Below are 26,258 nucleotides of genomic sequence, written 5' to 3'. Positions count from 1 at the left end.
GTCCGGAACCTCCAACAACGGTCCACAGTCCGGAACCTCCAACAACGGTCCACAGTCCGGAACCTGCTGAGAAGGTCTGCGGTCCGGAACCCCCTGAGACGGTCTGCAGTCCGGAGCCTCCAGCGACGATCTGCGGTCCAGAGTCTCCAGCCACGGTCTGCGGTCCAGAGCCTCCAGCGGGGGTTCCCAGTCCGGAGCCTCCTGTGAGGGTTCCCAGTCCAGAGCCTCCTGTGAGGGTTCCCAGTCCGGAGCCTCCTGCGAGGGTTCCCAGTCCGGAGCCTCCTGCGAGTGTTCCCAGTCCGGAGCCTCCTGCGAGGGTTCCCAGTCCAGAGCCTCCTGTGAGGGTTCCCAGTCCAGAGCCTCCTGTGAGGGTTCCCAGTCCAGAGCCTCCTGTGAGGGTTCCCAGTCCAGAGCCTCCTGTGAGGGTTCCCAGTCCAGAGCCGCCAGCGGGGGTTCCCAGTCCGGAGCCTCCTGTGAGGGTTCCCAGTCCAGAGCCTCCTGCGAGTGTTCCCAGTCCGGAGCCTCCTACGAGGGTTCCCAGTCCGGAGCCTCCGGTTGATGAACCACGGTCCGGAGTCCCTGGAGACGATCTACGGTCCGGAATCCCCGGCGACGATCTACGGTCCGGTTCCTCTGGCAACGATCTACTGTCCGGTTCCTCCGGCAACGAGCCATGGTCCAGTTCTTCCGATGAAGTGTCCACGAGCGGAGTGGGTACTTCGCCCCGTACCGGAGCCGCCCCCCTTGACGTTAGATGCCCACCCGGACCCTCCCCTATTGAGTCCGCACCTTTGGGGGTGTACTGTCACGCCCTGACCATAGAGAGCTTTTAATCTCTATGTTGGTTAGGTCGGGGTGTGATTTAAGGGTGGGTTATCTAGGTGAATTATATTTCTATGTTGGACTAGTATGGTTCCCAATCAGAGTCAGCTGTTTATTGTTGTCTCTGATTGGGGATCATATTTAGGTAGCCATTTCCCATTGTGCTTTGTGGGATCTTGACTATGGATAGTTGCCTGTTCGCACTATTATTTAGCTTCACGTTTCGTTTGGTATTTTGTTCTTTTTGTTCGGTGTTCATTTAATAAAGGAAAATGTACACCTACCACGCTGCACCTTGGTCCACTCGTTTCGACGAGCGTGACAGTCAGACGTTTCGGGTAGTCTTCCACAAGCTTCCCACAATAAGTTGGGTGAATGATGGCCCATTCCTCCTGACAGAGCTGGTGTAACTGAGTCAGGTTTGTAGACCTCCTTGCTCGCACACACTTTTTCAGTTCTGACCATAAATGTTCTATAGGACTGAGGTCAGGGCTTTGTGATGGCCACTCCAATACCTTGACTTTGTTGTCCTTAAGCCATTTCGCCACAACTTTGGAAGTATGCTTGGGGTCAGTGTCCATTTGGAAGACCCATTTGCAACCAAGCTTTAACTTCCTGACTGATGTCTTGAGATGTTGCTTCAATACATCCACAAAATGTTCCTACCTCATAATGACATCTATTTTGTGAATTGCACCAGTCCCTCCTGCAGCAAAGCACCCACACAACATGATGCTGCCACCCCGTGCTTCACGGTTGGGATGGTGTCTTCGGCTTGCAAGCATCCGCCTTTTTCCTCCAAACATAACGATGGTCAAACAGTTCTATTTTTGTTTCATCAGACCAGAGGACATTTCTCCAAAAAGTATGATCATTGTCCCCATGTGCAAACCGTAGTCTGTCTTTTTTTATGGCAGTTTTGAAGCAGTGGCTTCTTCTTTACTGAGCTGCCTTTCAGGTTATGTCGATATAGGACTCATTTTACTGTGAATATAAATACTTTAGTACCCGTTTCATCCAGCATCTTCACAAGGTCCTTTGCTATTTTTCAGGGATTGATTTGCACTTTTCGCACCAAAGTATGTTCATCTCTAGGAGACAGAACGCACCTCCTTCCTGAGCGGTATGACAGCTGCGCGGTCCCATGGTGTTTATACTTGCGTACTATGGTTTGTACAGATGAACATGGTACCTTCAGGCATTTGCTCCTAAGGATGAACCAGACTTGTGGAGGTCTACAATTTCTTTCTGAGGTTGGCAGATTTCTTTTGATTTTCCAATGATGTCAAGCAAAGAGGCACTGAGTTTGAAGGTAAGTCTTGAAATACATCCACAGGTACACCTCCAATTGACTCAAATTATGTCAATTAGCCTATGAGAAGCTTGTAAAGCCATGACATCATTTTCTGGAATTTTCCAAGCTGTTTAAAGGCACAGTCAACTTAGTGTATGTAAACTTCTGACCTACTGGAATTGTGATACAGTGAATTATAAGTGAAATCATCTGTAAACAATTGATGGAGAAATGACTTGTGTCATGCACAAAGTAGATTTCCTAACCGACTTACCAAAACGATAGTTTGTTAACAAGAAATTTGTGGAGTGGTTGAAAAACGAGTTTTAATGACTCCAACCTAAGTGTATGTACAGTATAGTTGATTTCGGTTTACATACACTTATGTTGCGGTCATGAAAACTCATTTGACAAACATCACTCTGTGAACTTTCACCACAGATGAGGAAGTGCAACCCTGGCGGACTGAGACGCATTCAATGCAATAAAACACGTTTGTTATGTAACTTAGAGACACGCACCGGTGCGTTATTCGACTCTAGTGGGTTATCTGAGTGACCACTGGAACAGTAGGCTATGTAGATAACTCAGCTGGACCAATCGAAAGCAATCTATTTGCTTCATTACAACCTGCCTAGCGTATGTGTGTGTGTGTGTGTGTGTGTGCGTGTGTGTCACTGTATTATACCGGAGGGCTTGTCTTGGTTGGAGTTTAGGAGAGTTGGATCTGCTCTGTGCTTCAGCAGCTGGCTAACGATGCTTGTCTACAAGGAGAGACGGACAGACATAGACACACACCTTCATTATTACACAGAGAATAACATATCCATATCTACAAAACAGTTGTCTGATATGTAGCTGATACTATATCCATATCTACAAAACAGTTGTCTGATATGTAGCTGATACCATATCCATATCTACAAAACAGTTGTCTGATATGTAGCTGATACCATATCCATATCTACAAAACAGTTGTCTGATATGTAGCTGATACTATATCCATATCTACAAAACAGTTGTCTGATATGTAGCTGATACTATATCCATATCTACAAAACAGTTGTCTGATATGTAGCTGATACTATATCCATATCTACAAAACAGTTGTCTGATATGTAGCTCTGATACCATTTCCATATCTACAAAATAGTTGTCAGTTGTCTGTAGCTGTCATCATCTCCTCTCTCAAACAGCCTCACCCATGATCTTCTCTGCCTTAAGATCACTTTATCTTCCTCTTCTGCCCTTTATATCTCTGTCACCACAAGTGCAGAAGCACCAGATAATCAGCAAACAGAAGTCTCTGTCTCTCTCTCTCTCTCTCTGTAATCCGTTTAATCCCCTCCCTCTATTTAATCACATCCCTCTCTTACCTCCTATCTCTCTTTCCTCCTGATTTGTGGTGAGATGACAATGTTCCTCTGATGTGTAAAGGATGGGTTCCTCTCCATGATGAGGTGTAAAGGATGGGTTTCTCTCTGGATGATGATGATGTGTAAAGGATGGGTTCCTCTCTGCATGATGATGATGTGTAAAGGATGGGTCTCTCTATGCATGATGATGTGTAAAGGATGGGTTCCTCTCTGCATGATGATGATGTGTAAAGGATGGGTCCCTCTCTGCATGATGATGATGTGTAAAGGATGGGTTCCTCTCTGCATGATGATGATGATGTGTAAAGGATTGGTTCCTCTCTGCATGATGATGATGATGATGTGTAAAGGATGGGTTCCTCTCTGGATGATGATGATGTGTAAAGGATGGGTTCCTCTCTGCATGATGATGAGGTGTAAAGGATGGGTTTCTCTCTGGATGATGATGATGTGTAAAGGATGGGTCCCTCTCTGCATGATGATGATGTGTAAAGGATGGGTTCCTCTCTGGATGATGATGATGTGTAAAGGATGGGTCCCTCTCTGCATGATGATGATGTATAAAGGATGGGTTTCTCTCTGCATGATGTGTAAAGGATGGGTTCCTCTCTGCATGATGATGATGATGTATAAAGGATGGGTCCCTCTCTGCATGATGATGATGATGTGTAAAGGATTGGTTCCTCTCTGCATGATGATGTGCAAAGGATGGGTTTCTCTCTGCATGATGATGATGTGTAAAGGATGGGTTCCTCTCTGCATGATGATGATGTGTAAAGGATGGGTTCCTCTCTGCATGATGATGATGATGATGTGTAAAGGATGGGTTCCTCTCTGCATGATGATGATGTGTAAAGGATGGGTTCTCTCTGCATGATGATGAGGTGTAAAGGATGGGTTCCTCTCTGCATGATGATGATGTGTAAAGGATGGGTTCCTCTCTGCATGATGATGATGTGTAAAGGATGGGTTCCTCTCTGCATGATGATGATGTGCAAAGGATGGGTTCCTCTCTGCATGATGATGATGTGCAAAGGATGGGTTCCTCTCTGCATGATGATGATGTGTAAAGGATGGGTTCCTCTCTGGATGATGATGATGTGTAAAGGATGGGTTCCTCTCCATGATGAGGTGTAAAGGATGGGTTCCTCTCTGCATGATGATGATGTAAAGGATGGGTTCTCTCTGCATGATGATGATGTGTAAAGGATGGGTTCCTCTCTGCATGATGATGATGTGTAAAGGATGGGTTCCTCTCTGCATGATGATGATGTGTAAAGGATGGGTTCCTCTCTGCATGATGATGATGTGTAAAGGATGGGTTCCTCTCTGCATGATGATGATGTGTAAAGGATGGGTTCCTCTCTGCATGATGATGATGTGTAAAGGATGGGTCTGCATGATGATGATGTGTAAAGGATGGGTTCCTCTCTGCATGATGATGATGTGTAAAGGATGGGTTCCTCTCTGCATGATGAAGGATAGGTTCCTCTCTGCATGATGATGATGTGTAAAGGATGGGTTCCTCTCTGCATGATGATGATGTGTAAAGGATAGGTTCCTCTCTGCATGATGATGATGTGTAAAGGATGGGTTCCTCTCTGCATGATGATGATGTGTAAAGGATGGGTTCCTCTCTGCATGATGATGATGTGTAAAGGATGGGTTCCTCTCTGCATGATGATGATGTGTAAAGGATGGGTTCCTCTCTGCATGATGATGTGTAAAGGATGGGTTCCTCTCTGCATGATGATGATGTGTAAAGGATGGGTTCCTCTCTGGATGATGATGATGTGTAAAGGATGGGTTCCTCTCTGGATGATGATGATGTGTAAAGGATGGGTTCCTCTCTGCGTGATGATGAGGTGTAAAGGATGGGTTCCTCTCTGCATGATGATGTGTAAAGGATAGGTTCCTCTCTGCATGATGATGATGTGTAAAGGATGGGTTCCTCTCTGGATGATGATGAGGTGTAAAGGATGGGTTCCTCTCTGGATGATGATGATGTGTAAAGGATGGGTTCCTCTCTGCATGATGATGATGTGCAAAGGATGGGTTTCTCTCTGCATGATGATGATGTGTAAAGGATGGGTTCCTCTCTGGATGATGATGATGTGTAAAGGATGGATTCCTCTCTGCATGATGATGATGTGTAAAGGATGGGTTCCTCTCTGCATGATGATGAGGTTTAAAGGATGGGTTCCTCTCTGCATGATGATTATGTGTAAAGGATGGGTTCCTCTCTGCATGATGATGTGTAAAGGATAGGTTCCTCTCTGCATGATGATGATGTGTAAAGGATAGGTTCCTCTCTGCATGATGATGATGTGTAAAGGATGGGTTCCTCTCTGCGTGATGATGTGTAAAGGATGGGTTCCTCTCTGGATGATGATGATGTGTAAAGGATGGGTTCCTCTCTGCATGATGATGATGTGTAAAGGATGGGTTCCTCTCTGATGATGATGATGTGTAAAGGATGGGTTCCTCTCTGGATGATGATGATGTGTAAAGGATGGGTTCCTCTCTGCGTGATGATGTGTAAAGGATGGGTTTCACTCTGCATGATGATGATGTGTAAAGGATGGGTTCCTCTCTGCATGATGATGATGTGTAAATGATGGGTTCCTTTCTGCATGATGATGATGTGTAAAGGATGGGTTTCACTCTGCATGATGATGTGTAAAGGATGGGTTCCTCTCTGCATGATGATGATGTGTAAAGGATGGGTTCCTCTCTGCATGATGATGATGTGTAAAGGATGGGTTCCTCTCTGCATGATGATGATGTGTAAAGGATGGGTTCCTTTCTGCATGATGATGATGTGTAAAGGATGGGTTCCTCTCTGCATGATGATGATGTGTAAAGGATGGGTTCCTCTCTGCATGATGATGATGTGTAAAGGATGGGTTTCACTCTGCATGATGATGTGTAAAGGATGGGTTTCACTCTGCATGATGATGTGTAAAGGATGGGTTCCTCTCTGCATGATGATGATGTGTAAAGGATGGGTTCCTCTCTGCATGATGATGATGTGTAAAGGATGGTTCCTCTCTGCATGATGATGATGTGTAAAGGATGGGTTTCACTCTGCATGAATGTATATAGACTTTTTCATTTTTATATTGTGTTATTGACTGTACGCTTGTTTATTACATGTGTAACTCTGTGTTGTTGTTTCTCTCACACTGCTTTGCTTTATCTTGGCCAGGTTTCTTGTTCTCAACTAGCTTACCTGGTTAAAAAAAGGTGAAATAGATATAATATTAAATGTGTATGATATTTATATATGCATGATGTTGTGTAAAGGATGGCATGCCTGAGGCAGTGTGTGAGGGATCATCTGTCAATACTTGATACACACATCACAGTGAGGTGAAAACGACTGAGATCTATTCAGACACTCTCTATGCTAGATCTATTCAGACACTCTCTATGCTAGATCTATTCAGACATGCTTAACCATTGGTTTGACAGTAAACACGTCATAGCTCTGTGCTATATTGCATTGCTACAGTAAACTCTCCTCTCATCAACTCCCTCTCTGTACTAGGAGAAGAGGTAAATGCCAGTGTTTTATCCTAAGTAAAGAGGATATGGGGATGCCAACACTGATTGAAATGCATGATAGCAAGAGATACAGTAGATACAGTGAGAGAGAGAGAGAGAGAGAGAGAGAGAGAGAGAGAGAGAGAGAGAGAGAGAGGGAGAGAGGGAGGGAGAGGGAGAGGGAGAGTTAAAACCACAGCCAGGCCAAAAGGCACGAATCCACATAGTCCACTCCAAACTTTATACATACACCCCCACCACTGTAATGACCACCTGTCTGGCATCAAAGGTCAGATAAGGATCAGGGAAAGGTCAGGGAGACGTGAGAGCTAGCGAAGGAGAAATATAAGCCTAATTAACTACAGTAATAGGCTACCGTCCATGGGCTTAGAGGGAGAGTTGTTTACGCAGGATAGTGAAATATTAGCCTGTTATGTGTGTCAGTGAAATACCAGTTCTATGGTTACAGGGATCGCTGAGTTTACTGCATGATTATATGAGCTAACGTTGCTGTGACTGAAGCAAACAGCAACTTGCAACAGTAGTGACCCATAAACAACTGAACACCACATTACTGACCTCCGTAGAGTTACTAATAGACAGCAGTGGTGGAATCAAGAGATGAATGCAACCTAATTGTAGGCTACATATTTTGTTTTTAATTAGTTAACCTAGCCTAATTCCATAACCATTTTATTTAACCTATAAACATACTTGTAATATAAAGTGCTTCAGAGACGGTGCGATGAGGCTGTCACCTGCTCTCTGAATGTGCCTGTTGATGATAACGCTGAGCAGTTCATTATCGTGTCTAGTTGGTATGCAGTGCCAGACCCAGCCTCCAGTGAAGTGGGTAGGGACTGTAATCAGGTGTGGAGTGCTGAGGAGACTTAGCACAGCAGAGGAAATCTCTGTCACCATGTACTCAAATGCACTTACAGTATGTATACACTCATGAACAACGGCTAGCATACACACACACACAAGTCATTGCATGGGTGATTTTCTTATTAGAGCAGACATTTGGTGTCCACCGATCTATTTACCCAACACTTTCACACCGATCCTTGAGGGAGGAAAACCTGACATTCCTGCCTATAAACACACTAGTGTGTGTGTGAGGGATGAGGTATGGATAGTGTGCTAGAGAGGTAACAGAAAGGAAGAGAGACTTTATAGTAAAACTCTTTAGAGAAGACACCTGGTCTGTGGGTAATAGAGGAACAAAGAAGGAAAATAACCATTCTAAATATGAATACATTCTCTTTGTCAGCACCCAACCATAGAGCCCCAGTAATGTCATTAAATAATGGAACGTGTCAGCAAGATTTTAACGCGACCACTTCCCTTTCCCTCATACCCCGTCCTCACCCCCCCGTCCTCATCATCCCATCCCTATCCTACAATCAATCTTCAACCCTGTGAGAAACACCATCAAATCAGTCATCTAAAAGGCATTAATGAATTCATGCACTGACGTGCCATCACTTTGAGCTGCAGTCTGATAAATAGGCCCAAAAGTACCTGTTTATCTTCAGAGAGAGAGAGAGAGAGAGAGATACAGAGACAAAGACAAAGACAAAGACAAAGACAGTGAGAGAGATGGAGACAGACAGAGAGAGATGGAGACAGAGACAGAGAGAGAGATAGAGAGAGAGAGAGACAGAGAGAGAAAGAGAGAGAGAGAGAGAGAGAGAGAGAGAGAGAGAGAGAGAGAGAGAGAGAGAGAGAGAGAGAGAGAGACAGAGAACAGAGAACAGAGAGATGGATAGAAGAGCCAGTAGTCAATACTGGTCCATAAACTATCCAGTAGTCAATACTGGTCTATAAACTATCCAGTAGTCAATACTGGTCTATAAACTATCCAGTAGTCAATACTGGTCTATCCACTATCCAGTAGTCAATACTGGTCTATAAACTATCCAGTAGTCAATCTGGTCAAACTATCCAGTAGTCAATACTGGTCTATAAACTATCCAGTAGTCAATACTGGTCTATAAACTATCCAGTAGTCAATACTGGTCTATAAACTATCCAGTAGTAAACTATCCAGTACTGGTCAAGTACTGGTCTATAAACTATCCAGTAGTCAATACTGGTCTATCCACTATCCAGTAGTCAATACTGGTCTATAAACTATCCAGTAGTCAATACTGGTCTATAAACTATCCAGTAGTCAATACTGGTCTATAAACTATCCAGTAGTCAATACTGGTCTATAAACTATCCAGTAGTCAATACTGGTCTATAAACTATCCAGTAGTCAATACTGGTCTATAAACTATCCAGTAGTCTATACTGGTCTATAAACTATCCAGTAGTCAATACTGGTCTATAAACTATCCAGTAGTCAATACTGGTCTATCCACTATCCAGTCAATACTGGTCTATCTATCCAGTAGTCAATACCGGTCTATCCACTATCCAGTAGTCAATACTGGTCTATAAACTATCCAGTAGTCAATACTGGTCCATCCACTATCCAGTAGTCAATACTGGTCCATAAACTATCCAGTAGTCAATACTGGTCTATAAACTATCCAGTAGTCAATACTGGTCTATAAACTATCCAGTAGTCAATACTGGTCTATAAACTATCCAGTAGTCAATACTGGTCTATAAACTATCCAGTAGTCAATACTGGTCCATAAACTATCCAGTAGTCAATACTGGTCCATAAACTATCCAGTAGTCAATACTGGTCTATAAACTATCCAGTAGTCAATACTGGTCTATAAACTATCCAGTAGTCAATACTGGTCTATAAACTATCCAGTAGTCAATACTGGTCTATAAACTATCCAGTAGTCAATACTGGTCTATAAACTATCCAGTAGTCAATACTGGTCTATAAACTATCCAGTAGTCTATACTACTAAACTAGCCAGACAATAGCAGTCTATAAACTAGCCAGACAATAGCTGTCTATAAACTAGCCAGACAATAGCAGTCTATAAACTAGCCAGACAATAGCCCTCTATAAACGAACCAGACAATAGCAGTCTATAAACTAGCCAGACAATAGCCGTCTATAAACTAGCCAGACAATAGCAGTCTATAAACTAGCCAGACAATAGCAGTCTATAAACTAGCCAGACAATAGCCAGACAATAGCAGTCTATAAATAAAGTCTATAAACTAGCCAGACAATAGCAGTCTATAAACTATAATAGCCCTCTATAAACTAGCCAGACAATAGCAGTCTATAAACTAGCCAGAAAATAGCAGTCTAAAAACTAGACAGACAATAGCCGTCTATAAACTAGCCAGACAATAGCAGTCTATAAACTAGCCAGACAATAGCAGTCTATAAACTAGCCAGACAATAGCAGTCTAAAAACTAGCCAGACAATAGCAGTCTATAAACTAGCCAGACAATAGCAGTCTATAAACTAGCCAGACAATAGCGGTCTATAAACTAGCCAGACAATAGCAGTCTATAAACTAGCCAGACAATAGCGGTCTATAAACTAGCCAGACAATAGCAGTCTAAAAACTAGCCAGACAATAGCCGTCTATAAACTAGCCAGACAATAGCAGTCTATAAACTAGCCAGACAATAGCGGTCTATAAACTAGCCAGACAATAGCAGTCTAAAAACTAGCCAGACAATAGCCGTCTATAAACTAGCCAGACAATAGCCGTCTATAAACTAGACAGACAATAGCCGTCTATAAACTATCCAGTAGTCAATTCTGGTCTATCCACTATCCAGTAGTCAATACTGGTCTATAAACGATCCAGTAGTCAATACTGGTCTATAAACTATCCAGTAGTCAATACTGGTCTATAAACTATCCAGTAGTCAATACTGGTCTATCCACTATCCAGTAGTCAATACTGGTCTATAAACTATCCAGTAGTCAATACTGGTCTATAAACTATCCAGTAGTCAATACTGGTCTATAAACTATCCAGTAGTCTATACTGGTCTATAAACTATCCAGTAGTCAATACTGGTCTATAAACTATCCAGTAGTCAATACTGGTCTATAAACTATCCAGTAGTCAATACTGGTCTATCCACTATCCAGTAGTCAATACTGGTCTATAAACTATCCAGTAGTCAATACTGGTCTATCCACTATCCAGTAGTCAATACTGGTCTATAAACTATCCAGTAGTCAATACCGGTCTATCCACTATCCAGTAGTCAATACTGGTCTATAAACTATCCAGTAGTCAATACTGGTCCATAAACTATCCAGTAGTCAATACTGGTCCATAAACTATCCAGTAGTCAATACTGGTCTATAAACTATCCAGTAGTCAATACTGGTCTATAAACTATCCAGTAGTCAATACTGGTCTATAAACTATCCAGTAGTCAATACTGGTCTATAAACTATCCAGTAGTCAATACTGGTCCATAAACTATCCAGTAGTCAATACTGGTCCATAAACTATCCAGTAGTCAATACTGGTCTATAAACTATCCAGTAGTCAATACTGGTCTATAAACTATCCAGTAGTCAATACTGGTCTATAAACTATCCAGTAGTCAATACTGGTCTATAAACTATCCAGTAGTCAATACTGGTCTATAAACTATCCAGTAGTCAATACTGGTCTATAAACTATCCAGTAGTCTATCTACTAAACTAGCCAGACAATAGCAGTCTATAAACTAGCCAGACAATAGCTGTCTATAAACTAGCCAGACAATAGCAGTCTATAAACTAGCCAGACAATAGCCCTCTATAAACGAACCAGACAATAGCAGTCTATAAACTAGCCAGACAATAGCCGTCTATAAACTAGCCAGACAATAGCAGTCTATAAACTAGCCAGACAATAGCAGTCTATAAACTAGCCAGACAATAGCCCTCTATAAACTAACCAGACAATAGCAGTCTATAAACTAGCCAGACAATAGCAGTCTATAAACTAGCCAGACAATAGCAGTCTATAAACTAGCCAGACAATAGCCCTCTATAAACTAACCAGACAATAGCAGTCTATAAACTAGCCAGACAATAGCAGTCTATAAACTAGCCAGACAATAGCCGTCTATAAACTAGCCAGAAAATAGCAGTCTAAAAACTAGACAGACAATAGCCGTCTATAAACTAGCCAGACAATAGCAGTCTATAAACTAGCCAGACAATAGCAGTCTATAAACTAGCCAGACAATAGCAGTCTAAAAACTAGCCAGACAATAGCAGTCTATAAACTAGCCAGACAATAGCCCTCTATAAACTAGCCAGACAATAGCGGTCTATAAACTAGCCAGACAATAGCAGTCTATAAACTAGCCAGACAATAGCGGTCTATAAACTAGCCAGACAATAGCAGTCTAAAAACTAGCCAGACAATAGCCGTCTATAAACTAGCCAGACAATAGCAGTCTATAAACTAGCCAGACAATAGCGGTCTATAAACTAGCCAGACAATAGCAGTCTAAAAACTAGCCAGACAATAGCCGTCTATAAACTAGCCAGACAATAGCCGTCTATAAACTAGACAGACAATAGCCGTCTATAAACTATCCAGTAGTCAATTCTGGTCTATCCACTATCCAGTAGTCAATACTGGTCTATAAACGATCCAGTAGTCAATACTGGTCTATAAACTATCCAGTAGTCAATACTGGTCTATAAACTATCCAGTAGTCAATACTGGTCTATAAACTATCCAGTAGTCAATACTGGTCTATAAACTATCCAGTAGTCAATACTGGTCTATAAACTATCCAGTAGTCAATACTGGTCTATCCACTATCCAGTAGTCAATACTGGTCTATAAACTATCCAGTAGTCAATACTGGTCTATAAACTATCCAGTAGTCAATACTGGTCTATAAACTATCCAGTAGTCTATACTGGTCTATAAACTATCCAGTAGTCAATAGTGGTCTATAAACTATCCAGTAGTCAATACTGGTCTATAAACTATCCAGTAGTCAATACTGGTCTATCCACTATCCAGTAGTCAATACTGGTCTATAAACTATCCAGTAGTCAATACTGGTCTATCCACTATCCAGTAGTCAATACTGGTCTATAAACTATCCAGTAGTCAATACCGGTCTATCCACTATCCAGTAGTCAATACTGGTCTATAAACTATCCAGTAGTCAATACTGGTCCATAAACTATCCAGTAGTCAATACTGGTCCATAAACTATCCAGTAGTCAATACTGGTCTATAAACTATCCAGTAGTCAATACTGGTCTATAAACTATCCAGTAGTCAATACTGGTCTATAAACTATCCAGTAGTCTATACTACTAAACTAGCCAGACAATAGCAGTCTATAAACTAGCCAGACAATAGCTGTCTATAAACTAGCCAGACAATAGCAGTCTATAAACTAGCCAGACAATAGCCCTCTATAAACGAACCAGACAATAGCAGTCTATAAACTAGCCAGACAATAGCCGTCTATAAACTAGCCAGACAATAGCAGTCTATAAACTAGCCAGACAATAGCAGTCTATAAACTAGCCAGACAATAGCCCTCTATAAACTAACCAGACAATAGCAGTCTATAAACTAGCCAGACAATAGCAGTCTATAAACTAGCCAGACAATAGCAGTCTATAAACTAGCCAGACAATAGCCCTCTATAAACTAACCAGACAATAGCAGTCTATAAACTAGCCAGACAATAGCAGTCTATAAACTAGCCAGACAATAGCCGTCTATAAACTAGCCAGAAAATAGCAGTCTAAAAACTAGACAGACAATAGCCGTCTATAAACTAGCCAGACAATAGGAGTCTATAAACTAGCCAGACAATAGCAGTCTATAAACTAGCCAGACAATAGCAGTCTAAAAACTAGCCAGACAATAGCAGTCTATAAACTAGCCAGACAATAGCCCTCTATAAACTAGCCAGACAATAGCGGTCTATAAACTAGCCAGACAATAGCAGTCTATAAACTAGCCAGACAATAGCAGTCTAAAAACTAGCCAGACAATAGCCGTCTATAAACTAGCCAGACAATAGCAGTCTATAAACTAGCCAGACAATAGCGGTCTATAAACTAGCCAGACAATAGCAGTCTAAAAACTAGCCAGACAATAGCGGTCTTTAAACTAGCCAGACAATAGCAGTCTAAAAACTAGCCAGACAATAGCCGTCTATAAACTAGCCAGACAATAGCGGTCTATAAACTAGCCAGACAATAGCGGTCTATAAACTAGCCAGACAATAGCAGTCTAAAAACTAGCCAGACAATAGCCGTCTATAAACTAGCCAGACAATAGCCGTCTATAAACTAGACAGACAATAGCCGTCTATAAACTATCCAGTAGTCAATTCTGGTCTATCCACTATCCAGTAGTCAATACTGGTCTATAAACGATCCAGTAGTCAATACTGGTCTATAAACTATCCAGTAGTCAATACTGGTCTATAAACTATCCAGTAGTCAATACTGGTCTATAAACTATCCAGTAGTCAATACTGGTCTATAAACTATCCAGTAGTCAATACTGGTCTATAAACTATCCAGTAGTCAATACTGGTCTATCCACTATCCAGTAGTCAATACTGGTCTATAAACTATCCAGTAGTCAATACTGGTCTATAAACTATCCAGTAGTCAATACTGGTCTATAAACTATCCAGTAGTCTATACTGGTCTATAAACTATCCAGTAGTCAATACTGGTCTATAAACTATCCAGTAGTCAATACTGGTCTATAAACTATCCAGTAGTCAATACTGGTCTATCCACTATCCAGTAGTCAATACTGGTCTATAAACTATCCAGTAGTCAATACTGGTCTATCCACTATCCAGTAGTCAATACTGGTCTATAAACTATCCAGTAGTCAATACTGGTCTATAAACTATCCAGTAGTCAATACTGGTCTATAAACTATCCAGTAGTCAATACTGGTCCATCCAGTAGTCAATACTGGTCTATAAACTATCCAGTAGTCAATACTGGTCTATAAACTATCCAGTAGTCAATACTGGTCTATAAACTATCCAGTAGTCAATACTGGTCTATAAACTATCCAGTAGTCAATACTGGTCTATAAACTATCCAGTAGTCAATACTGGTCCATAAACTATCCAGTAGTCAATACTGGTCTATAAACTATCCAGTAGTCAATACTGGTCTATAAACTATCCAGTAGTCAATACTGGTCTATAAACTATCCAGTAGTCAATACTGGTCTATAAACTATCCAGTAGTCAATACTGGTCTATAAACTATCCAGTAGTCAATACTGGTCTATAAACTATCCAGTAGTCAATACTGGTCTATAAACTATCCAGTAGTCTATACTACTAAACTAGCCAGACAATAGCAGTCTATAAACTAGCCAGACAATAGCTGTCTATAAACTAGCCAGACAATAGCAGTCTATAAACTAGCCAGACAATAGCCCTCTATAAACGAACCAGACAATAGCAGTCTATAAACTAGCCAGACAATAGCCGTCTATAAACTAGCCAGACAATAGCAGTCTATAAACTAGCCAGACAATAGCAGTCTATAAACTAGCCAGACAATAGCCCTCTATAAACTAACCAGACAATAGCAGTCTATAAACTAGCCAGACAATAGCAGTCTATAAACTAGCCAGACAATAGCAGTCTATAAACTAGCCAGACAATAGCCCTCTATAAACTAACCAGACAATAGCAGTCTATAAACTAGCCAGACAATAGCAGTCTATAAACTAGCCAGACAATAGCAGTCTATAAACTAGCCAGAAAATAGCAGTCTAAAAACTAGACAGACAATAGCCGTCTATAAACTAGCCAGACAATAGCAGTCTATAAACTAGCCAGACAATAGCAGTCTATAAACTAGCCAGACAATAGCAGTCTAAAAACTAGCCAGACAATAGCAGTCTATAAACTAGCCAGACAATAGCCCTCTATAAACTAGCCAGACAATAGCGGTCTATAAACTAGCCAGACAATAGCAGTCTATAAACTAGCCAGACAATAGCGGTCTATAAACTAGCCAGACAATAGCAGTCTAAAAACTAGCCAGACAATAGCCGTCTATAAACTAGCCAGACAATAGCAGTCTATAAACTAGCCAGACAATAGCGGTCTATAAACTAGCCAGACAATAGCAGTCTAAAAACTAGCCAGACAATAGCCGTCTATAAACTAGCCAGACAATAGCAGTCTATAAACTAGACAGACAATAGCAGTCTATAAACTATCCAGTAGTCAATTCTGGTCTATCCACTATCCAGTAGTCAATACTGGTCTATCAAACTGGTCTATAAATCCAGTAGTCAATACTGGTCTATAAACTATCCAGTAGTCAATACTGGTCTATAAACTATCCAGTAGTCAATACTGGTCTATAAACTATCCAGTAGTCAATACTGGTCTATAAACTATCCAGTAGTCAATACTGGTCTATAAACTATCCAGTAGTCAATACTGGTCTATAAACTATCCAGTAGTCAATACTGGTCTATAAACTATCCAGTAGTCTATACTACTAAACTAGCCAGACAATAGCAGTCTATAAACTAGCCAGACAATAGCGGTCTATAAACTAGCCAGACAATAGCTGTCTATAAACTAGCCAGACAATAGCAGTCTATAAACTAGCCAGACAATAGCCCTCTATAAACGAACCAGACAATAGCAGTCTATAAACTAGCCAGACAATAGCCGTCTATAAACTAGCCAGACAATAGCAGTCTATAAACTAGCCAGACAATAGCCGTCTATAAACTAGCCAGAAAATAGCAGTCTAAAAACTAGACAGACAATAGCCGTCTATAAACTAGCCAGACAATAGCAGTCTATAAACTAGCCAGACAATAGCGGTCTATAAACTAGCCAGACAATAGCAGTCTAAAAACTAGCCAGACAATAGCAGTCTATAAACTAGCCAGACAATAGCAGTCTATAAACTAGCCAGACAATAGCAGTCTATAAACTAGCCAGACAATAGCAGTCTAAAAACTAGCCAGACAATAGCCTCCTATAAACTAGCCAGACAATACCCGTCTATAAACTAGCCAGACAATAGCGGTCTATAAACTAGCCAGACAATAGCGGTCTATAAACTAGCCAGACAATAGCGGTCTATAAACTAGCCAGACAATAGCAGTCTATAAACTAACCAGACAATAGCAGTCTATAAACTAACCAGACAATAGCAGTCTATAAACTAGCCAGACAATAGCCGTCTATAAACTAGCCAGACAATAGCGGTCTATAAACTAGCCAGACCATAGCAGTCTAAAAACTAGCCAGACAATAGCCTTCTATAAACTAGCCAGACAATAGCAGTCTATAAACTAGCCAGACAATAGCGGTCTATAAACTAGCCAGACAATAGCCGTCTATAAACTAGCCAGACAATAGCAGTCTATAAACTAGCCAGACAATAGCAGTCTATAAACTAGCAAGACAATAGCAGTCTATAAACTAACCAGACAATAGCAGTCTATAAACTAGCCAGACAATAGCGGTCTATAAACTAGCCAGACAATAGCGGTCTATAAACTAGCCAGACAAAAGCGGTCTATAAACTAGCCAGACAATAGCGGTCTATAAACTAGCCAGACAATAGCAGTCTATAAACTAGCCAGACAATAGCGGTCTATAAACTAGCCAGACAATAGCAGTCTATAAACTAGCCAGACAATAGCAGTCTATAAACTAGCCAGACAATAGCCGTCTATAAACTATCCACCCAAATACTGATTTATAAACTGTTCATTAAAAATGATTGATTCCTAGCCAATTGTTAAACATTCCACCTTCCCATACAAGATTAAGGCTGAATATCATTTTAGAAATGTGTTAATTCACTAATCAAATTCTTGTTCACCTCCATGGATCTGACAGGAGTGGATAGGTGAATGTACAGTGCCATGACAGTCAGTACCTGTCCATATTTGGCAGCCAGGTGGAGAGGTGTCCAATAGCTGTTGTCGGAGGGCTGAGGGTCCACCCCGTGCTCCAGCAGCACAGACACCACCTCTCTGTAGCCGCTAGCACACGCTATGTGGAGCTAGAGAGAGAAGGATAGAGTGATAGAGAGAGAAGGAGAGAGTGATAGAGAGAAGGAGAGAGATGGTTAAATAAACACATTACACAGACAAACCCTCTGTATTCATAAATCAATATAGACTAAGAGAGTGTGATAAAGGGAGAGCGAGAGAGAGAGAGAGTAAAGCCCCTTGAATTGAATTGAGAGAGAGAGAAAGAGAGAGAGAGAGAGAGAGAGAGAGAGAGAGAGAGAGAGAGAGAGAGAGAGAGAGAGAGAGAGAGAACTGAGCTGCACTTCCTAACCTCGTGCCAAATGTATGACCATATTTGATTCACATATTTACCTCAGATTGCACAGATACACAAAGAATTCAAAAAACAAATCCAATTTTGATAAACTCCCCAATGGGTGAACTACCACAGTGTGTCGTCACAGCAGCAAGATTAGTGACCTGTTGCCACAAGAAAAGGTCAACCACTGAAGAACAAACACCATTCTAAATAGAACCAATATCCCTTTTGTACTTCAACTATTTGCACATAACATGTCATTTGTAATGTCTTTATTATTTTGGAACTTTTTTGAGTGTAATGTTTGCTGTACATTTTCATTTTTTATTTCACTTTTGTTTATTATCTAGTTCACTTGCTTTGGCAATGTTAACCAATGTTTCCCATGCTAATAAAGCCCTTACATTGAAATTGAATTGAGAGACAGAGAGCTAGAGAGAGAGAGAGAGAGAGAGAGACAGAGATCGAAAGACTGAGGTCTGGGGTCAACTCACCAACCAATAATTCACAAAATGGGCCAAACACCAAATTGAGACTGCATGCAGAATTCTGCAAAAATATCCTCGTGAACAAAGTAAATCACCAAACAATGCATGCAGAGCAGAATTAGGCCGATACCCGCTAATTATCAAAATCCAGAAAAATTCTAGAACCACCTAAAAGGAAGCGATTCCCAAACCTTCCATAACTAAGCCATCACCTACAGGAGATGAACCTGGAGAAGAGTCCCCTAAGCAAGCTGGCCCTGGGGCTCTGTTCGCAAACACAACCAGACCCCACAGAGCCCCAGGACAGCAACACAATTAGACCTAACCAAGTCATGAGAAAACAAAAAGATATTGGAAAGAACTAACAAAAAAACAGACCAAACTAGAATGCTATTTGGCCCTAAACAGAGAGTACACATTGGCAGAATACCTGACTACTGTGACTGACCTAAACTTAAGGAAAGCTTTGACTATGTACAGACTCAGTGAGCATAACCTTGCTATTGCTATTAAATACCTTAAAAAAAAAATTTTTTTATTTTTATTGTTTATTTCACTTTTATTAATTATCTACTTCACTTGCTTTGCAAATGTTAACAAGAGAGAAAGAGACAGAGAGATTGAGAGTGACAGAGAGAGAGTGACCACTAACCCACTAACACCTCTCTCAGACCACAGTAAAATCACAGTGTATCTGAGAAGAGTAGAGCCCAACCATGAAGCATCACGGCCCAATAAATTACATGGGACTAAACAGGCCTATAGATGGAGTGCAAACAGTACAGACATCTACCAAAAAGCAATTAGTAGCCAAAAAATACAATCTCTCCTGGACAACTTTAACCTTAACATTCTCCTTCAGCAATGAAGGTGTACATTTGGCCGTTTGGAACATAAACTTGGGGGAGGAACCACAGTCCTAGACAGGTTAACCCCCTGGCTTCCTCTTTTGTTTTGTGCGTGATTGTCATTGTCAACTGGTTTCATTTTGTGCTCTGGATATTTATGTTTATCCTTGTTGGAACGTTGCATATTTTGAGTAAAGCTCAGATTTTTACTCATACCTGTGTTCTGCGCCTGACTCCGCCTTATCCAGTCACCTAGAACATTGACAGAATCACGCACCACAACTATGGAGTCAGCAGGTGCACCCAGCCCTCATCTACCTGTGGAGGAGCGCGTCCAGCAGCACGCGACTATGTTACAGTCTTGGTACAGCCATGGATCACGTGCTACAAACCATGGAACGATGGGAGAGAGGGGGTTTTCCGGCAACCCCATCATCATCACCACAGCTCCCACAACAACCTACACCGATGTCCACCCCTCCTTCACCAGGATCCAGTAGGATTCAGCTCTTGCTCCCGGGGGCGTATGACAGAACGGCTGCCGGGTACCAGGGGTTCCTACTCCAGCTGGAGCTCTACCTGGCAACTGTTCAGCCAGCCCCTTTGGGACGCGAGAGAGTGAGCGCCCTCATCTCCTGTCTGGCTGGTAAAGCACTGGAATGGGCCAACGCCATCTGGGGAAGGGAAGGACCGACGTTGGACAATTAGGAGGATTTCACCGCGAGGCGGGGGAACGCTTGTATCATCTCAGACAGGGGATGAGGAGCGCGGCGGGGGAACGCTTGTATCATCTCAGACAGGGGATGAGGAGCGCGGCGGGGGAACGCTTGTATCATCTCAGACAGGGGATGAGGAGCGCGGCGGGGGAACACTTGTATCATCTCAGACAGGGGATGAGGAGCGCGGCGGGGGAACACTTGCATCATCTCAGACAGGGGATGAGGAGCGCGGCGGGGGAACACTTGTATCATCTCAGACAGGGGATGAGGAGCGCGGCGGGGGAACACTTGTATCATCTCAGACAGGGGATGAGGAGCGCGGCGGGGGAACACCTGTATCATCTCAGACAGGGGATGAGGAGCGTGGTGGGGGAACACTTGTATCATCTCAGACAGGGGATGAGGAGCGCGGCGGGGGAACACTTGTATCATCTCAGACAGGGGATGAGGAGCGCGGCGGGGGAACATTTGTATAATCTCAGACAGGGGATGAGGAGCGCGGCGGGGGAAGACTTGTATCATCTCAGACAGGGGATGAGGAGCGCGGCGGGGGAACGCTTTTATCATCTCAGACAGGGGATGAGGAGCGCGGGGGGGAACACCTGTATCATCTCAGACAGGGGATGAGGAGCGCAAAAGATTTTGCGCTGGACTTTCGAACTCTGGCCGCCGGCGCGGGATGGAATGAGCGGGCCCTGATCGACCTCTACAGGTGTAGTTTACACGAGGACGTTCGTAGGGAGCTAGCCTGCAGGGACACCACCCTTAACCTTGACCAGCTGGTGGACCTATCCATCTGACTGGATAACCTGTTGGCCTCCCGCGGAGGTCCGGATCGGGGTCCGTCAGTTACATCCCCCAGCACTTCCGATCCAACGCCGATGGAGCTGCGAGGTGCTGCTATGAGGGGGACCGGAGGGGGGCCAATTCCCTGCACCACCTGTGGCCACAGAGGGCACACTGCTGGTCGGTGCTGGGGTGGTTCCCCAGGGAGTCGAAGTAGCAGGCGGAGCGCTGGTGGATCATCCCAGGTGAGTAGGCACCCAACTCACCAGGAGCTCCCTGTTGCGCACATGTGGTTGTATATAGAATTTCCTGAGTTTTCCCTGCGTTCCCAGCATAAGGCGCTAGTAGATTCAGGCGCAGCTGGGAACTCATTGACCATTCTTTTGCACTTAGATTAGGGATCCGTATTGTTCCTGTTGATGTTCCCTTACCTGTACATGCCTTAGATAGTCGTCCTTTGGGGTTAGGGCTAATTAGGGAGGTCACAGCTCCACTCTGTATGATAACGCAGGAGGGTCATGAGGAGAGAATTAGTCTCTTCCTGATCGACTCTCCTCTGTTTCCTGATGTGTTGGGCCTTCCCTGGTTGGCCTCTCATGACCCCACTATTTCATGGCAACAGAGGGCTCTCAAGGGATGGTCCCGTCAGTGCTCAGGGAGGTGTGTAGTTGTTTCCTTAGGTGCAACTACGGTGGAGAGTCCAAACCAGGTCTCCACCATGCACATTCCCCCTGAATATGCCGATTTGGCACTCGCCGTCTGTAAAAAGAAGGCAACTCAATTACCACCCCATCGACGGGGGGATTGTGCGATAAATCTCCTGGTAGACGCAGCACTTCCCAGGAGTCAAGTGTATCCTCTGTCACAGGAGGAGACAGCGGCTATGGAAACATATGTCACCAAATCTCTGGGGCAGGGATACATTCGGCTTCACCTGCCTCCTCAAGTTTCTTCTTTGTGAAGAAGAAGGATGTAGGTTTACGTCCGTGTATTGACTATCGAGGTATAAATCAGATCACGGTAAAGTACAGTTACCCACTGCCTCTCATAGCCAGGGTGACAGAGTCATTGCACAGGGGCGCGCTTCTTCACAAAATTGGACCTCAGTAGCGCTTACAACCTGGTGAGTATCCGGGCGGGGGATGAGTGGAAGACGGCATTTAGCACCACTTCTGGGCACTATGAGTACCTCGTCATGCTGTACGGGTTGATGAATGCTCCATCAGTCTTCCAATCTTTTGTAGATGAGATTTTCAGGGACCTGCACGGGTAGGGTGTAGTGGTGTATATCGATGACATTCTAATATACTCCGCTACACGCGCCAAGCATGTGTCCCTGGTACGCAGGGTGCTTGGTCAACTGTTGGAGCATGATCTGTACGTCAAGGCTGAGAAATGTCTGTTCTTCCAACAGTCCATCTCCTTCCTAGGGTACCGCCTTTCGGCGTCAGGGGTGGAGATGGAGAATGACCGCATTTCAGCGGTGCGTAATTGGCCGACTCCAACCACGGTAAAGGAGGTGCAGTGGTTCTTAGGGTTTGCCAACTATTTCCGGAGGTTTATCCAGGGTTTTGGTCAGGTAGCAGCTCCCATTACCTCCTTGCTGAAGGGGGGACCGGTGCGACTGCAGTGGTCAGCTGGGGAGGACAGGGCTTTTAGTCACCTGAATGCTCTGTTTACCTCGGCTCCCATGCTGGCTCATCCTGATCCCTCCTTGGCATTCATAGTTGAGGTGGACCCGTCTGAGGATGGGATAGGGGCTGTGCTGTCTCAGCGCTCGGGTACGCCACTAAAGCTCCGCCCCTGTGCTTTCTTTTCGAAGAAGCTCAGCCCGGCGGAGCGAAACTATGATGTGGGGACCGGGAGCTGTTGGCTGTTGTCGGGGCTCTGAAGGCGTGGAGACGTTGGCTTGAGGGGACTAGACACCCTTTCCTCATTTGGACTGACCACCGCAATCTGGAGTACATCCGGGCGGCGAGGAGACTGAACCCTCTCCAGGCAAGGTGTGCCATGTTTCCCCCCCGTTTTGTTTTCACCCTTTCCTACAGACCAGGGTCCCAGAACGTTAAGGCAGACGCACTGTCCCAGGTTTATGACACAGAGGAGCGGTCCGCGGATCCCAGAGCCGCGCGTCAAGGGGGGTACTGTCACGACTTCTGCGGAAGTTGGTCCCTCTCCTTGTTCGTGCGACGTTTGTCGGTCGACGTCACCAGCTTTCTAGTCACCACCGATCCATATTTCATTTTCGTTTTGGTTTTGCCTTCATTGTACACACCTGTTTTCCATTCCATAATCATTGTTCCTTATTTAACCCTCTGGCTTCCAGAGCGTGATTGTCGTTTTGTGCGTGATTGTCGTTGTCAAGTGGTTTCATTTTCTGCTCTGGATATTTATGTTTATCCTTGTTGGAACATTGCTTATTTTGAGTAAAGCTCAGATTTTTACTCACACCTGAGTCCGCCTTATCCATTCACCTAGAACGTTGACACCTTGGCTAATCTAAAGAAGCATAAGAGCAAACCAGAAATAACAGAAAATGAAAAATGGTTTGATAATGATATCAAAAATCTAAGAAAGTCATTGAGAAATATATCCAATCAACAACACAGAGAACCAGACTACAAAAATATAGGCCTTCTATATGGGGAAACACTGAAGCAATACAAACACACCCTAAGAACAAACCTACACCTTCTATATGGAGAAACACTGAAGCAGTACAAACACACCCTAAGAACAAACCTACACCTTCTATATGGGGAAACACTGAAGCAATACAAACACACCCTAAGAACAAACCTACACCTTCTATATGGGGAAACACTGAAGCAATACAAACACACCCTAAGAACAAAAAAGGAACAGCACATTAGAAATCACCTGGATGGAATTGAGGAAACTATTGAATCAAACCACTTCTGGGAGAATTGGAATACTTTATGCAAACCTCATCATGAGGAATTGGCTGTGGAGAAATCACTTTGCAAACTTCTACAGCAATATAACAAAGCACCCAGAACAAAAAAATATATACAAGAAAAATTACAAATCCTTGAATCAGCAGTCAAAGACTATCAGAATCCTGTGGATACCCCAATTACAGAAGAAGAATTATGGGAAAAACTATGCACTCTCCAACCCAAAAAGGCCTGTGGTGCTGATGGTATTTTAAATTAAATTATCAAATATACAGACCACAAATTCAAATTGGCTATACTCAAACTCTTCAACATTATTCTCACTGCAGGTTTTTCCCCTGATATTTGGAACCAGGGATTGATCACACCAATCTATAAAAATGGAGACAAATTTGACCCAAATAATTACAGAGGAATTTGCGTTAACAGCAACTTGGGGAAAATTCTCTGCAGTATTATAAATAGCAGACTACACCATTTCCTTGACGAACACAACGTCCTGAGCAGATTGGATTTCTAAAAAATTATCGTACAACAGATCACATTTACACCCTCCACACTCTAATTGACAAACAAGTCAACCAAAACAAAGGCAAAATGTACTCGTGTTTTGTAGATTTCAAGAAAGCATTTGATTCAATTTGGCACGAAGGTCTTTATTATAAACTAATAGAAAGTGGTATTGTGCGGTTAAAATTGGCAACAAGCAAACAGACTTCTTCTCTCGGGGACGGGGAGAGAAACAGGGCTGCCCAATATGTCCAACACTATTTAACATCGACATTAATGAATTGGCAAAAATATTATAAGAATCGGAAGCACCTGGTATCACCCTACACAACACTGAAATCAAGTGTCTGCTGTACGCAGATGACCTGGTGCTGCTGTCTCCCACTAAAGAGGGGTTACAGCAGCACCTAGATCATCTTCACAGGTTCTGTCAGACCTGGGCTCTGACCGTTAACCACAGGTTCTGTCAGACCTGGGCTCTGACCGTTAACCTAAAACAAAACAAATATAATGATATTCCAAAAAAAGGTCCGGAAATAAGGATGACAAATATAAATTGTATTTGGACACAGTTCTATTAGAACACACCAAAAACTACACATATCTAGGACTAAATATCAGAAACACAGGTAGCTTTCACATGGTTGTGAATGAGCTGAGAGACAAAGCAAGAAGAGCATTCTATGTCATTAAAAGGAACATTAAAATCGAAATTCCAATTAGAATCTGGCTCAAAATGTTCCAATGGGTTATAGAACCAATTGCTCTATATGACAGTGAAGAATGGGGTCCAATCTCTAATAATGAAATCACCAAATGGGACAAACATCCAAATGAAATACTTCATGCAGAGTTTTGCAAGACTGTATTGCAAGTGCAAAGAAAAACTCAAAATAACGCACGTAGAGCAGATTTGAATAGAAAAAAGAGCCGTCAAATTTTACAACCATCTAAAAACAAGTGACCCAAAACATTCCATCACACAGCTCTACAATGTCAAGAGATGAAACCAGAGAAGAGTCCCCTCAGCCAGCCTGTTCTGAGGCTCAGTTCACAAACCCAAACCAAGCCGATAGAGCCTCAGGACAGCACTCACAAAATCTGGCCCAACCAAATCATCACAAAACAAAAATAAATATATCACCTATTGGAAAGACACCACGAAAAATCTAAGTAAACTTCAATGCTATTTGGCTCTAAACAGACAGTACTTGGTGGCAGACTATCTGACCACTGTGATTGATAGAATACTGGGGAAAACATTGACTAGGTACAGACTCAGTGAGCACAGTCTGGTTATAAAGACTGGTCATCACAGACAAACCTTGCTGCCCAGAGAGGACAGTCTGGTTATAAAGACTGGACAACACAGACAACCCTGGCTGCCCAGAGAGGACAGTCTGGTTATAAAGACTGGTCATCACAGACAAACCTGGCTGCCCAGAGAGGACAGTCTGGCTATAGAGACCGGTCATCACAGACAAACCTGGCTGCCCAAAGAGGACAGGCTGTGCTCACTCTGCTCCAGGGGAGAGGTAGAGACAGAGCTGCATTTCCTATTAACACTGTGACAAATACTCAGACCAAAGAGAATATCTCTTTCCCAAAATTATAATTCAATACAAAGAATTTGAAAATACAAAAAATGATGAAAAAAATCTAATATTTATTGGGTGAAAAGCCTAAATGTGCAGCCAAATATGTGTCTTCCTGCCACAACCTGA

The 26,258-nt window shown here is 42.9% G+C and overlaps 1 protein-coding gene across 1 annotated transcript in view; it reads right to left on the bottom strand.

Annotated features, from left to right (window-relative positions):
• The window catches only part of LOC115126000 (unconventional myosin-XVI-like), a 344,854-nt gene that overhangs the window by 248,804 nt on the left and 69,792 nt on the right, over window positions 1–26,258 (bottom strand). Inside the window, 2 exon segments of the mRNA XM_065005768.1 lie at window positions 2,805–2,880; window positions 17,871–17,996. Coding sequence (XP_064861840.1) covers window positions 2,805–2,880; window positions 17,871–17,996 — 202 coding nt within the window.

This window comes from Oncorhynchus nerka, linkage group LG3 (assembly GCF_034236695.1).
Source record: "Oncorhynchus nerka isolate Pitt River linkage group LG3, Oner_Uvic_2.0, whole genome shotgun sequence".
NCBI lineage: Eukaryota > Metazoa > Chordata > Actinopteri > Salmoniformes > Salmonidae > Oncorhynchus > Oncorhynchus nerka.
Note: the sequence above shows the minus strand (reverse complement) of the source record. Positions and strands in the feature narration are given on the sequence as shown.